This window comes from Oncorhynchus mykiss, chromosome 3 (assembly GCF_013265735.2).
Source record: "Oncorhynchus mykiss isolate Arlee chromosome 3, USDA_OmykA_1.1, whole genome shotgun sequence".
NCBI classification, from domain to species: Eukaryota; Metazoa; Chordata; class Actinopteri; order Salmoniformes; family Salmonidae; genus Oncorhynchus; species Oncorhynchus mykiss.
In genome coordinates this window covers 49,289,572-49,309,766 of record NC_048567.1, presented here as the reverse complement: position 1 = coordinate 49,309,766, position 20,195 = coordinate 49,289,572, and the positions used below count along the sequence as shown (strand labels likewise).

The window sequence follows — 20,195 nt, the reverse complement described above, 5'->3', positions numbered from 1 at the left end:
GGACTTAACCTGTCCAGGACTGCGAAACCCCGTTCATCATCATTTATGTCCAAATAGCTTCTTTTGTTTGTGGGTTTGGTAAACAAATCCAAACGCGCGTTCAGGTCCAGCCGAACGTCGGACGAAAAGTTCAAAGTTATATTACAGGTCGTAGAAACTTGTCAAACTAAGTATAGAATCAATCTTTAGGATGTTTTTATCATAAATGTCATAAATGTAAATATCAATAATGTTCCAACCGGACTTCCCACTTCCTGTTTGGATTTTTTCTCAGGTTTTTGCCTGCCATATGAGTTCTGTTATACTCAGACATCATTCAAACAGTTTTAGAAACTTCAGTGTTTTCTATCCAATAATAATATGTATATATTAGCATCTGGGACTGAGTAGGAGGCAGTTTACTCTGGGCATGCTTTTCATCCAAAAGTGAAAATGCTGCCCCCTATCCCAAGAAGTTAAGAACTTTAAGTGTCAGTGATATATTACTCTGGCACAACTGAACACAGATCAATTAAAACACAGTTCAGTGTGCTGCCAGTGGACTCAAAAGTACATACAAAAATGCATGTTATCCATGCTAGACTGACTGTATTAATTCTGTTTTAGAGGTCCTGGGTGTTAGAATTGTAATGATTAACCTAATGTGTGTTTCTCCATAGGCAAACTGTGATCTCAGGAGACAGATAGATGAACAACAGAAATTACTTGAAAAGTACAAAGAACGCTTAAATAAATGCATCACCATGAGCAAGAAGTTGCTCATAGAAAAGGTACTTTCATTTCAAAGTGGAATGTCTAAAGCCCGGCATGTCTGGCTTTTGACGTTGTGCCAAGTCTTTTGCATTTCCGTATGAGTAATCTGGTATTGCGTATCAGTCCGTGATGCCTGACATTGTGTATGTGTTGCTTAGAGCACCCAGGAAAAGCAGGCGTGCCGGGAGAAGAGTATGCAAGACAGACTACGGTTAGGCCATTTTACCACTGTACGACATGGAGCCTCCTTCACAGAGCAGTGGACAGATGGCTTTGCCTTCCAAAACCTAGTCAAGTGAGTACCTTAGATTCCAGGTCAACTTAATTTTCAACTATGATATGGTTGGCAAGCTACATGTATTTATCTTTCAACCAGGGATCAAAGACATCTGTAGACTTAGTACTGAAATGTACCATTTTCCTTTTTTATTCTAAAGCCTTAGCCAGGGTTAAGCGCAAGCGTAGCGGGAAATGGTATTGATTGCATATAACATCTTTATCTGCAGACAGCAAGAGTGGATAAACCAACAGAGGGAGGAAATCGAGAAGCAGAGAAAACTCCTAGCAAAGAGGAAACCCCCATCCTCCAGCAACTCCCAAGCACCAACCACAAACTCTGAGCCAAAGCAACGCAAAACCAAGGCAGTGAACGGCGCGGAGAACGATCCCTTTCTCAAGCCCAGCCTACCTCAGCTGTGAGTGCGCTTGTCCTCCTTACTTGTGGCTAAGCCTAAACACACCAGACGCTAGATATCTATGAGCATATATGCCTGATCCTGTAGCTCTAATTAGTCATTTATTTTGTTGGTTCATTCCGAAGGTTGACTCTAGCAGAGTACCATGAGCAGGAGGAGATTTACAAACTGCGACTCGGCCATCTCAAAAAGGTCAGTGTGTAGATGCCCAACCTGGCAGGGCCAGGCAACACGAGCTGACCTTTCATTGTTTCATATGTCACCATTGTTCATCAAGACAATGAAATGGGGATAAGTCATCCTGATATAGAACCACTATTAGTTTGACTGCCTAGAGATTCTGTGGCTTTTTCTTCTCCAAACCTTATAGTATATTGAATTATTAGCTTTCATAGGGAATTAAGCATCAGACTGATTTCCCTAGACAGACTTTCTACCACGTCAACCGTTAGTTTTTAAAATGACTTGTCAGCCTCGGTGTAGAAGTGGGTTTTGATGCTCTCCCCTCTCCTTGTAGTCAGTCCTCTGATGTTCCTCTTTATGTCTGTTTGTGTGAATCATTACAGGAAGAAGCTGAAATCCAGGCGGAGTTGGAGCGCCTGGAGAGAGTGCGGAACCTTCACATTCGGGAACTTAAGAGAATAAATAATGAGGACAGTTCACAGTGAGTCTGATAACTGGAATGAATCTCTGTGACGTCAGGGCATATGCACAAGGGCTCCTGCTGACAACCATAGATTGTTCAGTGAGGCAGTAATGGCCATGTCGTGGTGTTTTTCACAGTACGTTACAAATCATTCTGGATGTCAGTTTTGTATTCTGCAACTTGAGGTAAAATGAGCCAGTTTTTTTTCACCGACTGGCATTTCAGTAACAAGGTCCAACTTAATGTCTTTATAGGGATTATTCGTTTTTGTGTTGGTGGAAGTCCTACCATTTGACTTCGTTCGTAATGAGTTGCTTACCCTTTTTTTTTTTCTCTCTCTCCCGCTAAAGATTCAAAGACCATCCGACTTTGAACGATAGGTATCTACTCCTGCATCTTCTGGGAAGAGGAGGCTTTAGTGAAGTTTACAAGGTGAGTCTATCGGAGTTCATGTGTCATCAGTTGCATCTGCAAGTCTTTGTTTGAATAGACCTGTTTGAATAGACCAGTCAGAACCTTTCTGTTTATTACAGGCGTTTGACTTGATTGAGCAACGGTATGCTGCTGTGAAAATTCACCAGCTCAACAAGAACTGGCGGGAGGAGAAAAAAGAGAACTATCACAAGTATGTTCAACATTAAATAATTGCCACTTTTGCCAGGTTCTGTTCATCAACACTGTGAAAAGTAAGTTTTTAAAAAGCATTGCTCTGCTTTAGATAATTTTAGAAAAGCAGAGTCAGTTTTATGAATTACTGTAGCAATGGCACAGTTTTATTTGTAATTCGCTGGCTTTAAGCCTTTGGTTGTTCTAGTCCGCTTAGTGTCTGGGTTAGCCAATCAGTCATACCTCCACCTCTCTGCGCTCCTACTGTCTTGAGTCATTCCTTTGGTTGCCCATGGTAACACTGCTCACCTTGTTGCAGACACGCCTGTCGAGAGTACAGAATACACAAGCAGCTGGACCACCCCAGAATCGTCAAGCTGTATGACTACTTCTCACTGGACACAGACACGTAAGTGACCCTTCCTCATTATACTGACGATATGTTCTCGTGACATCCTCTCATCACTGCCTTTTACACATTGTTCCTTTATGATTGTCCCTCACAGGTTTTGCACAGTTTTGGAGTACTGTGAAGGAAATGACCTGGACTTCTACTTGAAGCAGCACAAGCTAATGTCAGAAAAGGAGGCCCGCTCCATTGTCATGCAGATTGTGAATGCTCTCCGATACCTGAACGAAATCAAGCCCCCCATCATCCACTATGACCTCAAGCCAGGTGAACAGACACACTTCACACACAGCAGGGATATTATGGTTACCTTTCCATCTGTAAAGAGATCCCCGTGTTCTCTGAGGCTATGTGCTCACTTGTTCTTTTCCAATTTCAAGGTAACATCCTGCTTGTTGATGGCACAGCTTGTGGGGAAATCAAAATCACAGACTTCGGTTTGTCCAAAATCATGGATGACGACAGCTACGGTGCAGATGGCATGGACTTGACCTCACAAGGAGCAGGGACCTACTGGTAGCAAACTGCCACCATATATGGATAAATATGCAGTGTGCCTTCAAAGTATTCACACCCCTTGACTTATTCCACATTTTGCTTTGGTACAGCCAGAAATCAAAATGGATTAAGTATTTTTCCCCCCTTTTTTATTTTCTCACCCATCTGCACATGATACCCCATAATGATGAAGGTAAAACAAAGGGATTTATTTAGCAAATTTAAATACAGAAATATGTCATTTGCATAAGTATTCGCACCCCTTTGCTTTGACGGTCCAATTGCATCATCCTTGACATGTCATTCCAACTTGATTTGAGTCCACCGGTGGCCAAATTGTTTGGACGTGATTTAGAAAGAAACACCTGTCTATATAAGGTCTTGCAGCTGACAGTGCATGTCAGAGCAGAAATTCTACCATGAAGCCCATGGAACTGACAGTAGTTCTGAGAAATATGCCTCATCACAATTCTATCTGGGGAAGGGTATAAAACCATTTCTAGAGGTTAGAAAGTTTCTTTTCACCACAGTGGTCACCATCATTTTGGAAAAGACAACAAATATGTAACTACCCAATCTCGGCCTAGAGCTGGCTGGCCAACCAAACTCAGAAACCGGACAAGGAGGACCTTTGTCAGGGAGGTGACCAAGAACCCAATGACCACTCTGACAGAACTACAGAGTTCCTTGGCTGAGATGGGAGAACCTGAGGGACGACAGTCTCTACAGCACTTCACCATTCTGGTCTTTATGGGATAGTGGCCAGACGGAAGCTACTCCTGGGGGGAAAAAGCACATGACCGCATGCCTGGGGTTTGCAAAATAGTATGTGAAAGACATGTTTTCACTTTGTCATTATGGGGTATTGTGTGTAGATGGGTCATTATGGGGTATTGTGTGTAGATGGGTCATTATGGGGTATTGTGTGTAGATGGGTCATTATTGGGTATTGTGTGTAGATGGGTGAGAGATCTATTTTGAATTCAGGCTGTAACGCAACTTTGGAATAAGTCAGGGTGTATGAATACTTTCTGAAGGCCCTATCAGGACCAGCACATGATTTTGATGCTATGATGACATATGGACAGATTTTTGTTTTGTGTTCTCTCAAAGGTACTTGCCTCCTGAGTGTTTTGTTGTTGGCAAAGAACCTCCAAAGATCTCCAACAAGGTGGACGTGTGGTCTGTTGGCATCATCTTTTTCCAGTGTTTATATGGAAGAAAAGTAAGTGTTAGAACTGGCTTTATCGACTTGTAAAATACGTTTTTTTTAAAGATAAGTTAACTTGTCGACTTATTTTTATCTTTCAGCCATTTGGTCACAATCAGTCTCAGCAGGATATCCTGCAGGAGAACACAATTCTTAAAGCAACCGAAGTTCAGTTTCCTGTCAAGCCTGTTGCCAGTAATGAAGCTAAGGTCTGTGGGAGAAGTTGTTCTGAATATTATCATCTGACTGCAATTGTCACTCCTATTTAATATTTTGGGATTGTTTTATGATTTAGCAATTCCTGTATAAACATTGCTTTTGTTGAGACCTCTAGTGTTCATATAAGATAGATCGACATTTCAGCCCCTTTTGAGATGCATTTCTGTCCAGGCATAAGTCATGATAGCCATCATACTCAGCGTCTTGCTCCAATGTTTCATTTAATTGGTTCTGAGTGCTGTCCTTTGAATGATGTCTCCTTTATTCCCCAAGGCCTTTATAAGGCGATGCTTGGCATACAGGAAGGAGGACCGGTTTGATGTTCACCAGCTGGGAAGGGATTCCTACCTGCTCCCTCACATGAGGAGGTCCAGCTCTTCAGGGAATCTGCAGCTGGGCGCTGGTGGCTCAGGACCTGCCTCCTCCAGCATCATCTCGTACTGAGGGCTGGCTGTGCACTGACTGGCTGCACCACGCCTGCAGAGCCCTCTCTCCCACAGGACCAGGTGTGTGGGAGAGGAGCTGCCTGCCAACCAGCGGTGTATGGAAGGCATTTGGACCCTGTAGACTGAATGGTGTGGAATTTGGCCTTCGCCTGGACTGTTCTGGGTTTCAAATGGGTGTTTACTAAAGACATTAATGAATGGATGTTTAAAAGAACATGAGTAAATTACCTTGTGAAGGTTGAATAGAGCACTGCTACAGACAGTACCTTGAATAAATGTGACTAGACACTTGCTGGTGGAAGCCTTACAGGGCCTAAGGTATACCTGGCAGCCCGCCATTTAGAAGAATGAACATGGTCCTGCTGGGCTGATTTGCCTTCTAGGAGTGGACATTCGTGTTTTTTTTTTTTTTGTAGGTATGCAATGATTTCACCAATTCGGCTGTATGTTTTTTATTTTCAGAAAGTGTTGGGTTGTACAATTAGCCATGAGAATGTAATGTTTTATCATATGTGGGGGCTGTCATTTAGGCCCAGGCAGCATACTAATGTTGAATGCACAAAATAACCAAATGTCAATGTACAGAATCCTATGCAGGAAGATTTTAATGAATTTCTTCGAGTACATGTATATTTGCTGTACAGAAGACGATTTTCAGATTTCGAACTGCAGCTGTACCATTCTGTACAAATGTTTAAAGGCCCAGTGCAGTGTTTTCCCCTTTGTTTTGTATACACATTACCACACTGAGGTTGGAACAATACTGTGAAATTGTGATAATTATGATGATGCCCTTTAGTGTAAGAGCTGTTTGACAAGACCACCTGAAATGTTTGCCTGTGTGGTGGGATGGAGTTTTGGCCTGCCTGCTGACGTCTCCAGGCGGTAAATTAGTTTATAGATCAATAAGAAAGAGTTCCAAACCTCACTGCTAATAATAGCTCGTTTTCAGTTTTCCCCTCCCCACACAGACCACTATCAATTCTTTGGTTCAGAAATTGCTATGTTTTGTTTATGACCACGTTTTCTATTAAAAATCACAGTAAGGTGATTGTTACCCAGAAATGACTTGATATTGAGATAAAAATGGCTGCATTGGACCTTTAACAATTTCTTATTTTTTTCCGATTTGTTTTAAATTTTTGCTGCTTTTGATGTTGCTCTTAATTTTTAGGGCTGTATGTTCCACTCTGGGTACACAATGTACAGTTCTGTAAAAACAATAAATGATGATAAATAACAGGGAATCGCAGCATGCTATACAACGTATTTCTTTTGGAGACTACGATGGGAGGAGCTCTCCAGTGTTCTGTGACTTGTGTATGTTCTGATGGATGGATGAAGTTGGGCCTTTCCAGTCAGTGTAGTCCTGACAAGTTACAAAGCATTCCAGTCCCATCTTAAATTACATACAGTGCATTCTGAAAGTATTCAGACCCCTTGACTTTTACGTTACAGCCTTAATCTAAAATGGATTAATCACCCCCCACCCTCATCGATCTACACAACCCCATATTGACAAAGCAAGAACAGGTTTTTAGAAATGTTTGCAAATGTATTAAAAATAAACTATCACATTTGCATAAGTATTCAGACCCTTTACTCAGTACTTTGTTGAAGCACCTTTGGCAGCAATTACAGCCTCAAGTCTTTGTTATGATGCAACAAGCTTGGCACCTCTACTTCGAGTTTCTCACATTCATGTCTGCAGATACTCTTAAGTTCTGTCAGGTTTGATGGGGAGCGTCACTGCACAGCTATTTTCAGGTCTCTAGCGATGTTCGATCGGATTCAAGTCCGGGTTCTGGCTGGGCTGCTCAAGGACATTCAGAAGCCACTCCTGCATTGTCTTGGCTGTGTGCTTAGGGTTGTTGTTGCTTTGTTTAGAAGGCAAACCTTGACCCCAGCCTGAGGTCCTGAGTGCTCTGGAGCAGGTTTTCGTCAAAGATACCTGTATTTTGCTCTGTTCATCTTTCCCTCTCCTCACTTCTCCCAGTCCCTGCTGCTGAAAACATCCCCACAGCATGATGCTGCCACCACCATACTTCACCGTAGGGATGGTGCCAAGTTTCTTCCAATGAATGCCAAAGAGTTCTTTCATCTGACCAGAGAATCTTGTTTCTCATGGTCTGAGTCCTTTAGGTGCCTTTTGGAAAACTCTAAGCGGGCTGTCATGTACTTTTTGACTGAGGAGCGGCTTCAGTCTGGCCATTACCATAAAGGGCTGATTGGTGGAGTACTGCAAAGATGGTTGTCCTTCTGGAAGGTTCTCCCACCACAAAGGAGCTCCGTCAGTGACCTTCACCAATTGCTCAGTTTGGCTGGGCGGCCAGCTCTAGGAAGAGTTTGTGGTTCCAAACGTCTTCCATTTCGGAATGATGGAGGCCACTGTGTTCTTGGGGACCTTCAATGCTGCAGAAATGTTTTGGTGCAGATCTGTGCCTCGACACAATCCTGTCTGAGTTCTACGGACAATTCCTTTGACCTCATGGCTTGGTTTTTGCTCTGACTTGCACTGTCAACTGTGGGACTTTACCTAGACAGATGTTCCTTTCCAAATCATGTCCAATCAGTTGAATTGACCACAAGTGGACTCAATTCAAGTTGTAGAAACCTTGGATTATCAATGGATAAAGGATGCACCTGAGCTCAATTGAGTCTCATTGCAAAGGGTCTGAATACTTATGTAAATAAAGTATTTATTTTTTTATTTGCAAAGAAAATCGGGTTGCCATTATGGGGTATTGTGTGTAGAAAAGTCAAAGGGTCTGAATCATTTCCAAATGCACTGTATCTTGTCTGGCTACATTTGCTCAATTGTGGCAAAGGAAGAAAGCTATACTCCCAAACCTGTGCTTGTAAAGATTAACTTGAGGATTCTGCCCTAGCCCAGAGTGAACACCTCAATGTACATTTGGCTCCCTGACAATATTGGGGATCATTGAGAAGGGAAGATGTGTTCCTTGTCGTTGGGGTCAGACAGGACCAATGAGACTGGTCAGCAGGCTCTTCTGGCACTGTGACCCAGTCTGATTATTTGCATGTATGATTGAGTTTTTCACTGCCCAGTAGAGTAGGCATGCTTTAGATCTAATGCTAGCAGTAACTGGGAGCCAGTGATGGGATGGAATTGAAGGGCAATGTTAACATGAGCAGCAGCATTCTTGATCAGCTGTTGCACCAATATTATTTTCCACTGACCATCTAAAAACGTATAGAAAATGTTGAAAGACTCAATACAATTAACATGCAGGAATCTGCTCAAGGTACATTGTGGGAAAATCTCAACTGCATCCTTCTCAAAACCCACTGGAGAAGGTCAGCGGGGCAGGACCTCTGGCATACTCATGATGGGTTGAGAGAAGACAGGATGAGTATGCAATAGAGATTCTCCCATAGTCACGTTTCATTGTGGTCCTACACTGACACCCTGTGGTTTTCAGCAGTAAAGTACCTTCATTTTTACACCAACCAAATAACTACAAATGGAAGTATGAGAAGTCAATGCTGCAGACAAGAAAAATAAATCAATTTATTCAAGAAAGGGATCTCAATTACACTTTCATTCATATTTTTTTGTACAACAAAAATACATCTGCTTTAGCCGTTGTAATGCAGATCTCTCATAATAATTCTCACATTTCTGACCGCCCATCGTTCTTCCAAAGACCCTTGCTGTTGTTTCAGCCACCAAGGCTGCATCCCGATTCTCCACCCTTTTCCCAGAGTGTACACTCCCCATCGTGGATTTAACAATGGTGGAAACTTCAGCCAAAGAAATGTACAAATATACACACACTTCTGGAAAAGGGTGGATAATTGGGGATGCCGCCATAGATTCAGGAGTACAACAGAGCGTTTCCAGATTCTTTCCTTGTTGAGTTTTAAATGCAGTAGATCTTGTCGGTAAATGGTTCTCTGCTAGGAGTCAAGTCACTGGTGCTTCTCTATGTTCAGAGGAAGCCACTGGTGTAGGGAGGAGTGTTTCTGTCAATGTGTCACTGACCACTGGGGCTCTGGAGGAGGATGTTGCGTCCAGGATGAGGGTGTCTGCTCATTGGGAATTGCCGCTTGCGGAGCTAGGTGGGAGAGTGAACTCTGATGGAGTTACTCCTGGGACCAGAGGCAGCTGGGAGTTGAGCATGGATAGGTTTAGGGGAGGAAGAGGGGCCAATGGAGGGAAACCTGAGGAGACAGGTGGAAAGTTACAGCAATATTACTAACAGCAGTATACAAATATCCATAAACCTACATCTTAAAAACCATCAAAGAATCTTGAAAACATTGACATTACCTGCTGGTGGCATCCCTCCAATACCTGGTAATGACACAGTGCCCAAGTCTGGTAAAGTGACATTTAAATTAGCCAGTTTGTGAAGGGGAGGTAGGCCTCCGGGTAACGACATTAGACCTGTGCAGGACATATGAACAATGAAATACACCAAGCCACAAACATAATACATGCATCATATTGTTCCCAAACTAGAACCGTGTCCAACAATGACCTGATAATGTGGTAGCAGGGATGACTGGAGGTATAGTGCTTAGCAGGTGGCTGACTTGGCTAGGCAACATTGGCACAGTAGGTACTCCTTGGACAAAGATAGAATCCATTATTAATAACTAATCTCTTACTTGGTGATATCAAGTCTGTAAGCAATATGCGTCTCAATGAAAAGTAGTGATACCTAGCATACCTGTTGGAAGAGCGCTCGGGACAGTGAGAGGAGCTGAGCTGACTGACAGGTCAAAGAGATTTTGTTCTAACCCAGTTGGAGCAGAAGGCACTGCAGATTGAGAACTGACAGCAGAGAGCTGAACCTGAGGAACAAATGAAAACTGGGATCAACACCCAGTGCTGTAAAATATTCTCATTGCACACAAATTCCTTCACGTGACTGGCAGATATTGGAAGTGAAAAGTAGGAGGTCATTTACAAAAATGTCTTACCTCTGTGAAGCCATCCTTAAGTGGGGAAACTGGTTCACTTGGAATATGTCCAGGGAAACTGATGTTCTTACCCTCTTCAAATGTATGTGTGGGTATCCTGTGCAGGTAGCCATAGCCAATCCCACAGCCTAGGCTGAAGAAGGGCACAGTGAGTATGTGTTCTATGGGGCAACCTATAGGAATTTCTGCTAAATGAATTAACAAAACGTCAATGCCATACCTGCCCTCTCCACCCCATTCAAAGTTTGGAATGATAACCACGTCGCGACAGTTGTCCGTGTCAGTGTTATACACATACAACTTAAGCCCTTTCCCTTCATGCGTCTCAATGAGGGAGAAGAGATCCTCAGACTGTGGGGAAAAGTTCAGACAAAAACCATAGTCAAACACTACATCAACAGCTTAGTGTAGGGAAAACATCATTGAAATGACACTAAAGAAAGGCATCCCACACACCTCGTTCATGACAGTGTCTGCACCTATGACATAGTCAGTATGTGGTCTCAAACCAGCCATGGCTGCAGGAGAGTTTGGCTCCACTTCCTAGGGACAAGAAATAGAATACAGACCAAAATTATAAACACAGTGTGGCGTGAAAAAAGTATTTTCCCTCTTTCTAATTCTCTACTTTTGCATATTTTTGATACTGCATGTTATCAGATCTCCAACCAAAACCTAATATTAGATAAAGGGAACCCGAGTACACAATTAACACAACAATGACACACTTAATTTATTTCAGAAACACCCAATGCCTCTGTGAAAAAGTAATTGCACCCTTACACTCAAACTGCTTGTGCCACCTTAAACTGCAATGACTACAACCAAATGCTTTCTGTAGTTGTTGATCAGTCTCTCACATCGCTGTGGAGGAATTTTGGCCCACTCTTGTATGCAGAACAGCTTTAACTTAGTGACATTCGTGGGTTTTCAAGCATGAACGGATCATTTCAAGTTCTGCCACATCTCAATTGGGATTAGGTCTGGATTTTGACTAGGCCATTCCAAAACTTCTAATTTGTTGTCCAAAAAGGTATACTTTTGAATCATCTGTTCATAGAACATTCTTCCAAGAGTCTTGAACCATCCTGGTGCTTCCTTGTGCTTTTTTGCAAACTTTAGTCAACTTTTTGGAAGACATGGGTCCAATTATGCCTGCCGAAAACAAAACACTGCATTCCACAATAAGAACCTTATACCAACAGTCAAGCATGGTGGTGGTAGTGTGATGGTTTGGGGATGCTTTGCTGCTTTAGGACCTGGACGACTTGCCTTAATAGATGGAACTATGAATTCTGCTCTGTATCAGAGAATTCTACAGGAGAATGTCAGGCAATCTGTCTGTGAGCTGAAGCGCAGCTGGGTCATCAGCAAGACAATGATCCAAAACACACTCAAGTCTACATGAAAATGAATCAAATGCAACACATTTGAAATGGCCTAGTTAAAGTCCAGACCTAATCCCAATTGAGATGTTGTGGCAGAACTTAAAAACGAACATTTCATGCTTGAAAACCCTCAAATGTCACCGAGTTAAAGCAGTTCTGCATACAAGACTGGGTCAAAATTCCTCCACAGCGATGTGAGAGACTGATCAACGACTACAGGAAGCATTTGGTTGTAGTCAATGCAGCTAAAGGTGGCGCAACCAGTTACTGAGTGTAATGGGGCAATTACTTTTTCACATATGGGAATTGGGTGTCGCATAACTTTGTTAATTAAAATCTGTAAAATAAGTATATTTTTTGTTATTTGTAAACTCAGGTTCCCTTTATCTAATATTAGGTTTTGATTGAAGATCTGATAACATTCAGTATAAAAATGTTTGCAAAAATAGAGAAATTATTAAGGCAAATACATTTTCACAGCACTGTATATCGGGTCACTGCTAGTCTTCACATCAACACATTTCCAGTTTTATATTTCTTCATATGTGCAGCTCTAAACGCCAAGGCGATTCACTCACCAGAACATGCCACACATTCTCATTGGCTCCTTCGAAGCTGCAGAATCAGATGCTGACACCCAGAAGCCCCTGACCTCCCCACATGTTGTTGGGTGTGACTGTTGCCTCCCTCAGCTCAATCGTCTTGCTGCTGTATACCAGCATCTTGATGGGTTTCTCCACATTCACCTTCAGCAAGTCTTTAAATGTGTCATCATCTTTGTTCTGACAAAAATGTGAAGATGTTAAAGTGTATCATCACCTGTAAACAAAGTTAGTCCACCTATAGGTTGTCTTGTAACCCTGACTTTGAAAATAGTTGAGCTGCAATGGGATCTGACAGCTTCAGGATGTAGATAATTTGAGAAATGACAGTTTACCAATCTTGTGTAGATAATTTGAGAAATGAGTTTACCAATCTTGTGTCACTGACGGAAATAATAAAGTCAAAGAATGGTTCCAATCCTGCACGATGCCCAGGGGAATTCTCTTGCACCTGCAAATTGAGACAGGATTTTTGTGCATGACATATATAACATGATATTCATATTGCCCTTAAAAAAAATAATCACCACACTTTTACAGCTAACACACAGGTGCAACGCCCTTTGCAAGTGTGTTCTGAATTGAAACGACATCCCACCCCCGTCATACACATTGACAGACCGGTTGCTCGAGTCAAGCGACGACCTGGCACTAGTTAACAAACTAATTAACTAGCTATCCAAATCAGCTTGCACAATTTCACTCGTCAGACATTGCTCTGTTTAATTGGTTAGACTACGCCGTTTTTTTCCCTGAACGACAAAACGTGGTGAATTACTCACATGGAGCACATAAAATACACACTGACATTCTACAGCAACCTGATGACAGCAACAACATTATCGTTATTCACACTCATGACAAGCATTTATGTGTTACGTTCCCATCATCAATTAGCCCAGTTACAGCTCGTGGTTTAGCATGCTACTAAAGATCCATACCCTGAGGACGTGATAACCTTCGGATCCTCCTCCAGGTATTTCGATGCTCTGTGCACCCCCCATGTCTCATCAAACCCTGGATATTATTCTGGTGAATAAATCAGTGTAGCTGGTTAGACACAGTAGCTAACACTTTCCTCCGGTTCCGGGATGATGCTAAAATCAAGATTTTTGCCTACATAGAAACACTTCCGGTACATTGTAAGAGAGAGTTTGGCATCATCTAAAATACAAAAAAAATACTAAAACCTTGTATCTTTACCATTTGTGTTCAGTGTGTTTTTTATATATATATTTTTTCTCTACTTGACTTCCCAAACCCCAGCCTGGTCTTGGTCTGTTTCGCAACCGTTCCCGGAAGTCTCGCGATATTGTGCCTCGGTGTTTAGAATCTGTGCTATGCATTTATGCAATTTTATATGCTCTTATTTTAAGGTTACTTAAGGTCACTTTAAAGAAAAAACGGTCAATGTTAAGGGTAATAGAAGGTTAAATCACCCTGAATTGGCTATTTGATATGTTTTGGAATGAGAGTGGAGCTGATGAAAGCAGTGTATGCTATGGTGTCTAGCCCATGATTGGGGAATCATCACAAACAGGAGCCTTATTAATCTGTCTCACGTATTCCATCGTGTTCCAGGCTTTACGTATTATGAGAAAGGAATTTCATGTTGAACAATTGGATGATAGACAACATAAATGTAATGTGTTTTCCTCAACAAACTGTATCAGTGCCTTTGTCCATTGGGGCAGCAACCACACATTGTAAATGAAAACAACAACATCGTTGTTGATGCCATAGGTGCTGGATGGTGCTGTCTAATACAATCACTGGAATGAGTATGGCATATTGCTATCATTTTAGAACAGGAGTGGAGGAGGCTGAGGTAAACTGTAAGGAACATGGCTTGCACAAACAGATTAACCATATCAGTCCTGAGACCCCTCAAAAAACAGCTTTTCGTTTATCTGACTTTCATTTATCATCAAGCCCTCATATTTAGCCTCACAATGAATTGTTTTACCATTTTATTTTCAGGAAAGCCAGGGCTATAAGTAGAACACAAAATAATTTGACATTCATGAGTTTTATTGACAAATGTCAATTAAATAAATAAGGTCCACCAAAGCAAAAACCTGATAAAAATTCACTCACCAGAACATGCCACACATTCTCATTGGCTCCTTCGAAGCTGCAGAATTGGATAAAAATGCATTTATATGAACGCTGTAAGTACAGTAATTATTTGCTCCGTGGAAATGAATATCCGACTACTGACAACTGTGTGGAGTTTGTGACAGAAATTATGTGAGTTCATTACAGTATTATACAATGGGTGGGTCTAATCCTGAATGCTGATTGGTTAAAACCGCATTCCAGCCATTAAAATGCCAATTTTCTCTTTTCCATCTGACTGCACAATCCACTACCTCATACGCCCAGCCAGGCAATTTGTAAACTTCTCCACTATAAAAAGCATCTAGACATAATCTCACATTTCTTTTAGACTAACATTTAGTTTTCAACAGCAGAGATTTGAAATTAACCGTGCTGTCTGTCTCTCAGACATTTGCAACATTGTTTCAATATTCAAATTAGATCTCCAGCTGTCCCAGAGTAATAATGAAGGTGTCGGGAGTCGGAACGAGACAGACAGGCCGTGTTTCTCAGCCAGTCTAAATCATGAATCAGCTGGCATGATTTTTATGAATATATATACAAAAAACATGTCAATTGAAAAAAGGTCAAAAGAAACAAAGTGCAGCTAGTTTGCAGTCTTTCCAGCTTCAGTTTAATGTGATTGTGTTAGCTGTATTGTTGGCTAGCTCCTCTGAACAGCAGTATCCTTAGGAGAGAGCACATTTACTATGCCAGGCGAAATCGCACCTCATTATCCAATCAAATCCAATTTTATTGGTCACATACACATGGTTTGCAGATTTTAATGCGAGTGTAGTGAAATACTTGTGCTTCTAGTTCCGACCATGCAGTAATATCTAACAAGTAATCTAACAATTTCACAACAACTACCTTATACACACAAGTGTAAAGGAATAAGTACATACAAGTGTAAAGAATATGTACATATACATTTATGGATGAGTGATGGCCAAACGGCATAGGCAAGATGCAGTAGATGGTATAGAGTACAGTATATGCATATGAGATGAGTAATGTAGGGTATGTAAGTAAACATTATATAAAGTGGCATTGTTTACATTGATACATTTATTACATCCAAACGTTAGTTATAAAAGTGGCTAGAGATTGAGTCTGTATGTTGGCAGAAGCCACTCAATGTTAGTGATGGCTGTTTAACAGTCTGATGGCCTTGAGATAGAAAATGTTTTTCAGTCTCTCGGTCCTAGCTTTGATGCACCTGTACTGACCTCGCCTTCTGGATGATAGTGGGGTGAACAGGCAGTGGCTCGGGTGGTTGTTGCCCTTGATGATCTTTTTGGCCTTCCTGTGACATCGGATGGTGTAGGTGTCCTGGAGGGCAGGTAGTTTGCCCCTGGTGATGCATGTGCAGACCTAACTACCCTATGGAGAACCTTATGGTTGTGGGCGGAGCAGTTGCCGTACCAGGCGGTGATACAGCACGACAGGATGCTCTCGATTGTGCATCTGTAAAAGTTTGTGAGTGTTTTTGGTGACAAGCCAAATTTCTTCAGCCTCGAGTTGGAGAGGCGCTGCTGCGCCTTCTTCACCACGCTGTCTGTGTGGGTGGACCATTTCAGTTTGTCCATGATGTGTACACCGAGGAACTTAAAACCTTCCACCTTCTCCACCACTGTCCCGTCGATGTGGATAGGGGGGGTGCTCCCTCTGCTGTTTCCTGAAGTCCACGATCATCTCCTTTGTTTTGTTGACGTTGAGTGTGAGGTTATTTTCCTGACATCACACTCCGAGGGCCCTCACCTCCTCCCTGTAGGCTGTCTCGTCGTTGTTGGTAATCAAGCCTACCACTGTAATGTCGTCTGCAAACTTGATGATTGAGTTTGGAGGCGTGCATGGCCACGCAGTCATGGGTGAATAGGGAGTACAGGAGAGGGCTGAGAACACACCCTTGTGGGGCCCCAGTGTTGAGGATCAGCGGGGTGGAGATGTTGTTTCCTACCCTCACCACCTGGGGGCGGCACGTCAGAAAGTCCAGGACCCAGTTGCACAAGGCGGGGTTGAGACCCAGGGTCTCGAGCTTAATGACGAGTTTGGAGGGTACTTTGGTTTAAATGCTGAGCTGTAATCGATGAACAGCATTCTTACATAGGTATTCCTCTTGTCCAGATGGGTTAGGGCAGCGTACAGTGTGGTTTCGATTGCGTCGTCTGTGGACCTATTGGGGCGGTAAGCAAATTGGAGTGGGTCTAGGGTGTCAGGTAGGGTGGAGGTGATATGATGCTTGACTAGTCTCTCAAAGCACTTCATAATGATGGAAGTGAGCACTATGGGGCGATAGTCGTTTAGCTCAGTTACCTTAGCTTTCTTGGGAACAGGAACAATGGTGGCCCTCTTGAAGCATGTGGGAACAGCAGACTGTTCAGGTACATCCTGTTTCCATTGATCTTCTGTAAGATGTTTCTACTACTTGATTGGAGTCTACCTGTAGTACATTCAATTGATTGGACATGATTTGGAAAGGCACACACTTGTCTATATAAGGTCCCACAGTTGACAGTGCATATCAGAGCAAAAACCAAGCCATGAGGTCGAATGAATTGTCCGTAGAGCTACAAGACAGGATTTTGTCAAGGCACAGATCTGGGGAAGGGTACCAAAAAAATGTCTGCAGCATTGTTCTCACAGTGTTCTCCATTATTCTTAGACTACTGTGCCACTTGGGAGCCCAAGGCACTGCATCTCGGTGCTAGAGGCGTCACCCTTGTTCAAATCCAGGCAGTATCACAACCTGGCTGTGATTGGGAGTCCCATAGGGCGGAGCACAATTGGCCCAGCGTCATCTGGGTTTACCCGGTGTAGGCCGTCATTGTAAATAAGAATTTGTTCTTAACTGACTTGCTAGTTAAATAAGGGTTAAATTAATCAAATGAAAAAATATGTATTCTTAAATGGATGAAGTTTGGAACCACCGAGACTCTTCCTAGAGTGGGCCGCCCGGCCAAACTGAGCAATCGGGGGAGAAAGGCCTTGGTCAGGGAGGTGACCAAGAACCCGATGGTCACTTTGACAGAGCTCCAGAGTTCCTCTGTGGAGATGGGAGAACCTTCCAGAAGGACAACTATCTCTGCCACACTCCACCAATCAGGCCTTTATGGTAGAGTGGCCAGACAGAAGCCACTCCTCAGTAAAAGGCACATGACATCCCGCTTGGAGTTTGCCAAAAGGCACCTAAAGACTCTCAGACAATGAGAAACAAGTTTATCTGGTCTGATGAAACAAAGATTGAACTCTTTGGCCCGAATGTCACGTCTAGAGGAAACCTGGCAACATTTTTCAGCGGCAGGGACTGTGAGACTAGTCAGGATCGAGACAAAGATGAACGGAGCAAAGTACAGAGAGATCCTTTATTTTTTAAAATTGTTTTTATACCCTTTTCTCCCCAATTTCGTGATATCGAATTGTTAGTTACAGTCTTGCGGACTGAGAGGTGAAGGTCGAGAGCCATGCGTCCTCTGAAACACAACCCTGCCAAGCCGCACTGCTTCTTGACACACTGCTCTCTTAACACAGAAGCCAGCCACACCAATGTGTTGGAGGAAACACCATACAGCTGGCGACCGGAGTCAGCGTCCATGCGCCCGGCCGCCACAAGGTGTCACTAGAGCGTGATGGGACAAGGACATCCCAGCCAGCCAAACCCTCCCCTAAACCGATGACGCTGGGCCAGTTGTGCGCCACCTCATGAGTCTCCCGGTCGCGGCCGGCTGTAACACAGCCCGGGATCGAACACGGATCTGTAGTGATGCCTCTAGCACTGATCAGTGTCTTAGACTGCTGCCCCACTCGGGAGGCCTACAGAGAGATCCTTGATGAAAACCTGCTCCAGAGTGCTCAGGACCTCAGACTGGAGCAAAGGTTCACCTTCTACCGGAAAACGACCCTAAGCACACAGCCAAGACAATGCAGGAGTGGCTTCGGGACAAGTTTCTGAATGTCCTTGAGTGGCCCAGCCAGAGCCCGGACTTGAACCCGATCGAACATCTCTGGAGAGACCTGAAAATAGCTGTGCAGCAACGCTCCCCATCCAACCTGACAGAGCTTGAGAGGATCTGCAGAGAAGAATGGGATAAACTCACCAAATACAGGTGTGCCAAGCTTGTAGCGTCCGAAGACTCATGGCTGTAATTGCTGCCGAAGGTGCTTCGACAAAGTACTGAGTAAAGGGGCTGAATGCTTATGTAAATGTCATATTTCTGTTTTTATTTTTAATAAATTAGCAAACATTTCTAAAAACCTGTTTCTACATTGTCATTATGGGGTATTATGTGTAGATTGATGAGGGGGAAAAAACGAAATAATACATTTTAGAATAAGGCTGTAACGTAACAAAATGTGGAAAAAGTCAAGGGTTCTGAAAACGTTCCGAATGCACCGTAAATGTCACTATAAATCAGCTTAAACAAATGCAGCTACTTTGTTGTTATTCTCGCTACACTGCTTGACGTGACTGTAACTTAGCCGTAATTTGCTAGTTAGCAAGCAAGAGATAAGAACATTGCCAGCCAGTATGGCAATGGAACATTTAGAACGAACGACTGGGTTGCATCTCTGGTAACCGTACTGATAGAACGAATGACCAGCCACCTTGGGTATTAACCTTACATTTGTGTCAGGAGAATATCTTTTGTAAGGATGAAATAGTATGAATAATCAAAATAACGTTTTTGTGGTGATACAATAAAACAGCTGAGATGAATCAACCAATGTGGAGGGCCGTATAACCATACCCCAAATGTAGAGGGTTGCTTGGACAGTGAAGTGAATCTCTCAATATCAGAGATTGGGTCTAGTAATCAATAATTAAAATTCTATTACTTATATATCAATTACCTTTATTTGTTCTTTAAAACATATATTCATATACCGGTATTGATTAAGCAAATATATTAACTTTAAAATTAAGCTTAACCTTTTATTTCTCTTACAAAGAAGGAGATATATGAAAGGATTTGAGTATGTTGCTTTCTGTACTGTATGTTAGGCTAGGCCTCTACAAACTGTGGTTGTAAAAGTTCCATCTTACTGGCCTTTCGCCATTGTAAGGGGGAAAATGCATCATACTGGGATAAAAATCTCCTCAGCGGAAGGATATCTTTATGCTCTGGTTTTGAGGCCAAATTACCCCCACTTCAAAGGATTACACCCATCATAGACTAGAAAGAAATAGTCATTATCTGCCCTCGTCCTTTAACATTATGTTGAAAATGGTCTCTGTCGATAATGCTTTCAAGGCTGGGAGGGCAAGAATCATACTAGCGTACTATGAGTAGTATGTTGAAATATCACCACCATGGCTTATGTAGCAATGACTCTGATAACAAACTGTAAGAATTAAAGAATGCTTAATCTGCATTCCTGGTCAGAAATGTATACAATATGTGTACCTGTATGTGCATACTGAATTTACAATTTAACTCAGTACTATGGTAATAATATTTGATTTATACATATGATTAATATATTTTGCTACAGTATTACATTTGTGACATAAAAATTGTTGTCCTTTTCACTTTTAATCACTGAAGAATTCTCTGTCTACAGTGACGCTATCCTACTAGAAGTAAATAAATAAACTCAGTATTTCACTCGCAGCTTGCTGACACCTTAAGTCCCTGCAATCATCACTCCTCTCAGGGCTGCTCTATGTGG

General features: G+C 42.5%; 2 protein-coding genes across 4 annotated transcripts in view; one reads left to right on the top strand and one right to left on the bottom strand.

The window, feature by feature from the left end:
- Positions 1 to 6,734, top strand: part of LOC110520100 (serine/threonine-protein kinase tousled-like 1-B) — a 54,416-nt gene extending 47,682 nt beyond the window's left edge. For all 3 annotated transcript variants that reach the window (XM_036974411.1, XM_021597148.2, XM_021597150.2), the window contains 13 exons: positions 660 to 770; positions 912 to 1,048; positions 1,260 to 1,448; positions 1,574 to 1,640; positions 2,015 to 2,112; positions 2,445 to 2,526; positions 2,628 to 2,719; positions 3,020 to 3,109; positions 3,207 to 3,376; positions 3,490 to 3,625; positions 4,721 to 4,832; positions 4,919 to 5,026; positions 5,310 to 6,734. In XM_036974411.1, the coding sequence (XP_036830306.1) occupies positions 660 to 770; positions 912 to 1,048; positions 1,260 to 1,448; positions 1,574 to 1,640; positions 2,015 to 2,112; positions 2,445 to 2,526; positions 2,628 to 2,719; positions 3,020 to 3,109; positions 3,207 to 3,376; positions 3,490 to 3,625; positions 4,721 to 4,832; positions 4,919 to 5,026; positions 5,310 to 5,480 (1,563 nt within the window). In that variant the 3' untranslated portion in view covers positions 5,481 to 6,734. The remainder of the gene's footprint in view (positions 1 to 659; positions 771 to 911; positions 1,049 to 1,259; positions 1,449 to 1,573; positions 1,641 to 2,014; positions 2,113 to 2,444; positions 2,527 to 2,627; positions 2,720 to 3,019; positions 3,110 to 3,206; positions 3,377 to 3,489; positions 3,626 to 4,720; positions 4,833 to 4,918; positions 5,027 to 5,309) is intronic.
- A 2,256-nt stretch (positions 6,735 to 8,990) lies between these two features.
- Positions 8,991 to 13,605, bottom strand: LOC110520099 (Golgi reassembly-stacking protein 2). Its single transcript, XM_036974407.1, is given in 10 exon segments — positions 8,991 to 9,667; positions 9,777 to 9,893; positions 9,988 to 10,074; positions 10,180 to 10,303; positions 10,433 to 10,565; positions 10,653 to 10,783; positions 10,889 to 10,975; positions 12,399 to 12,602; positions 12,793 to 12,873; positions 13,364 to 13,605. Coding segments are annotated over 10 exon segments (1,284 nt in total). The 5' UTR covers positions 13,427 to 13,605; the 3' UTR covers positions 8,991 to 9,410.
- Between the last annotated feature and the right edge of the window lie 6,590 nt (positions 13,606 to 20,195).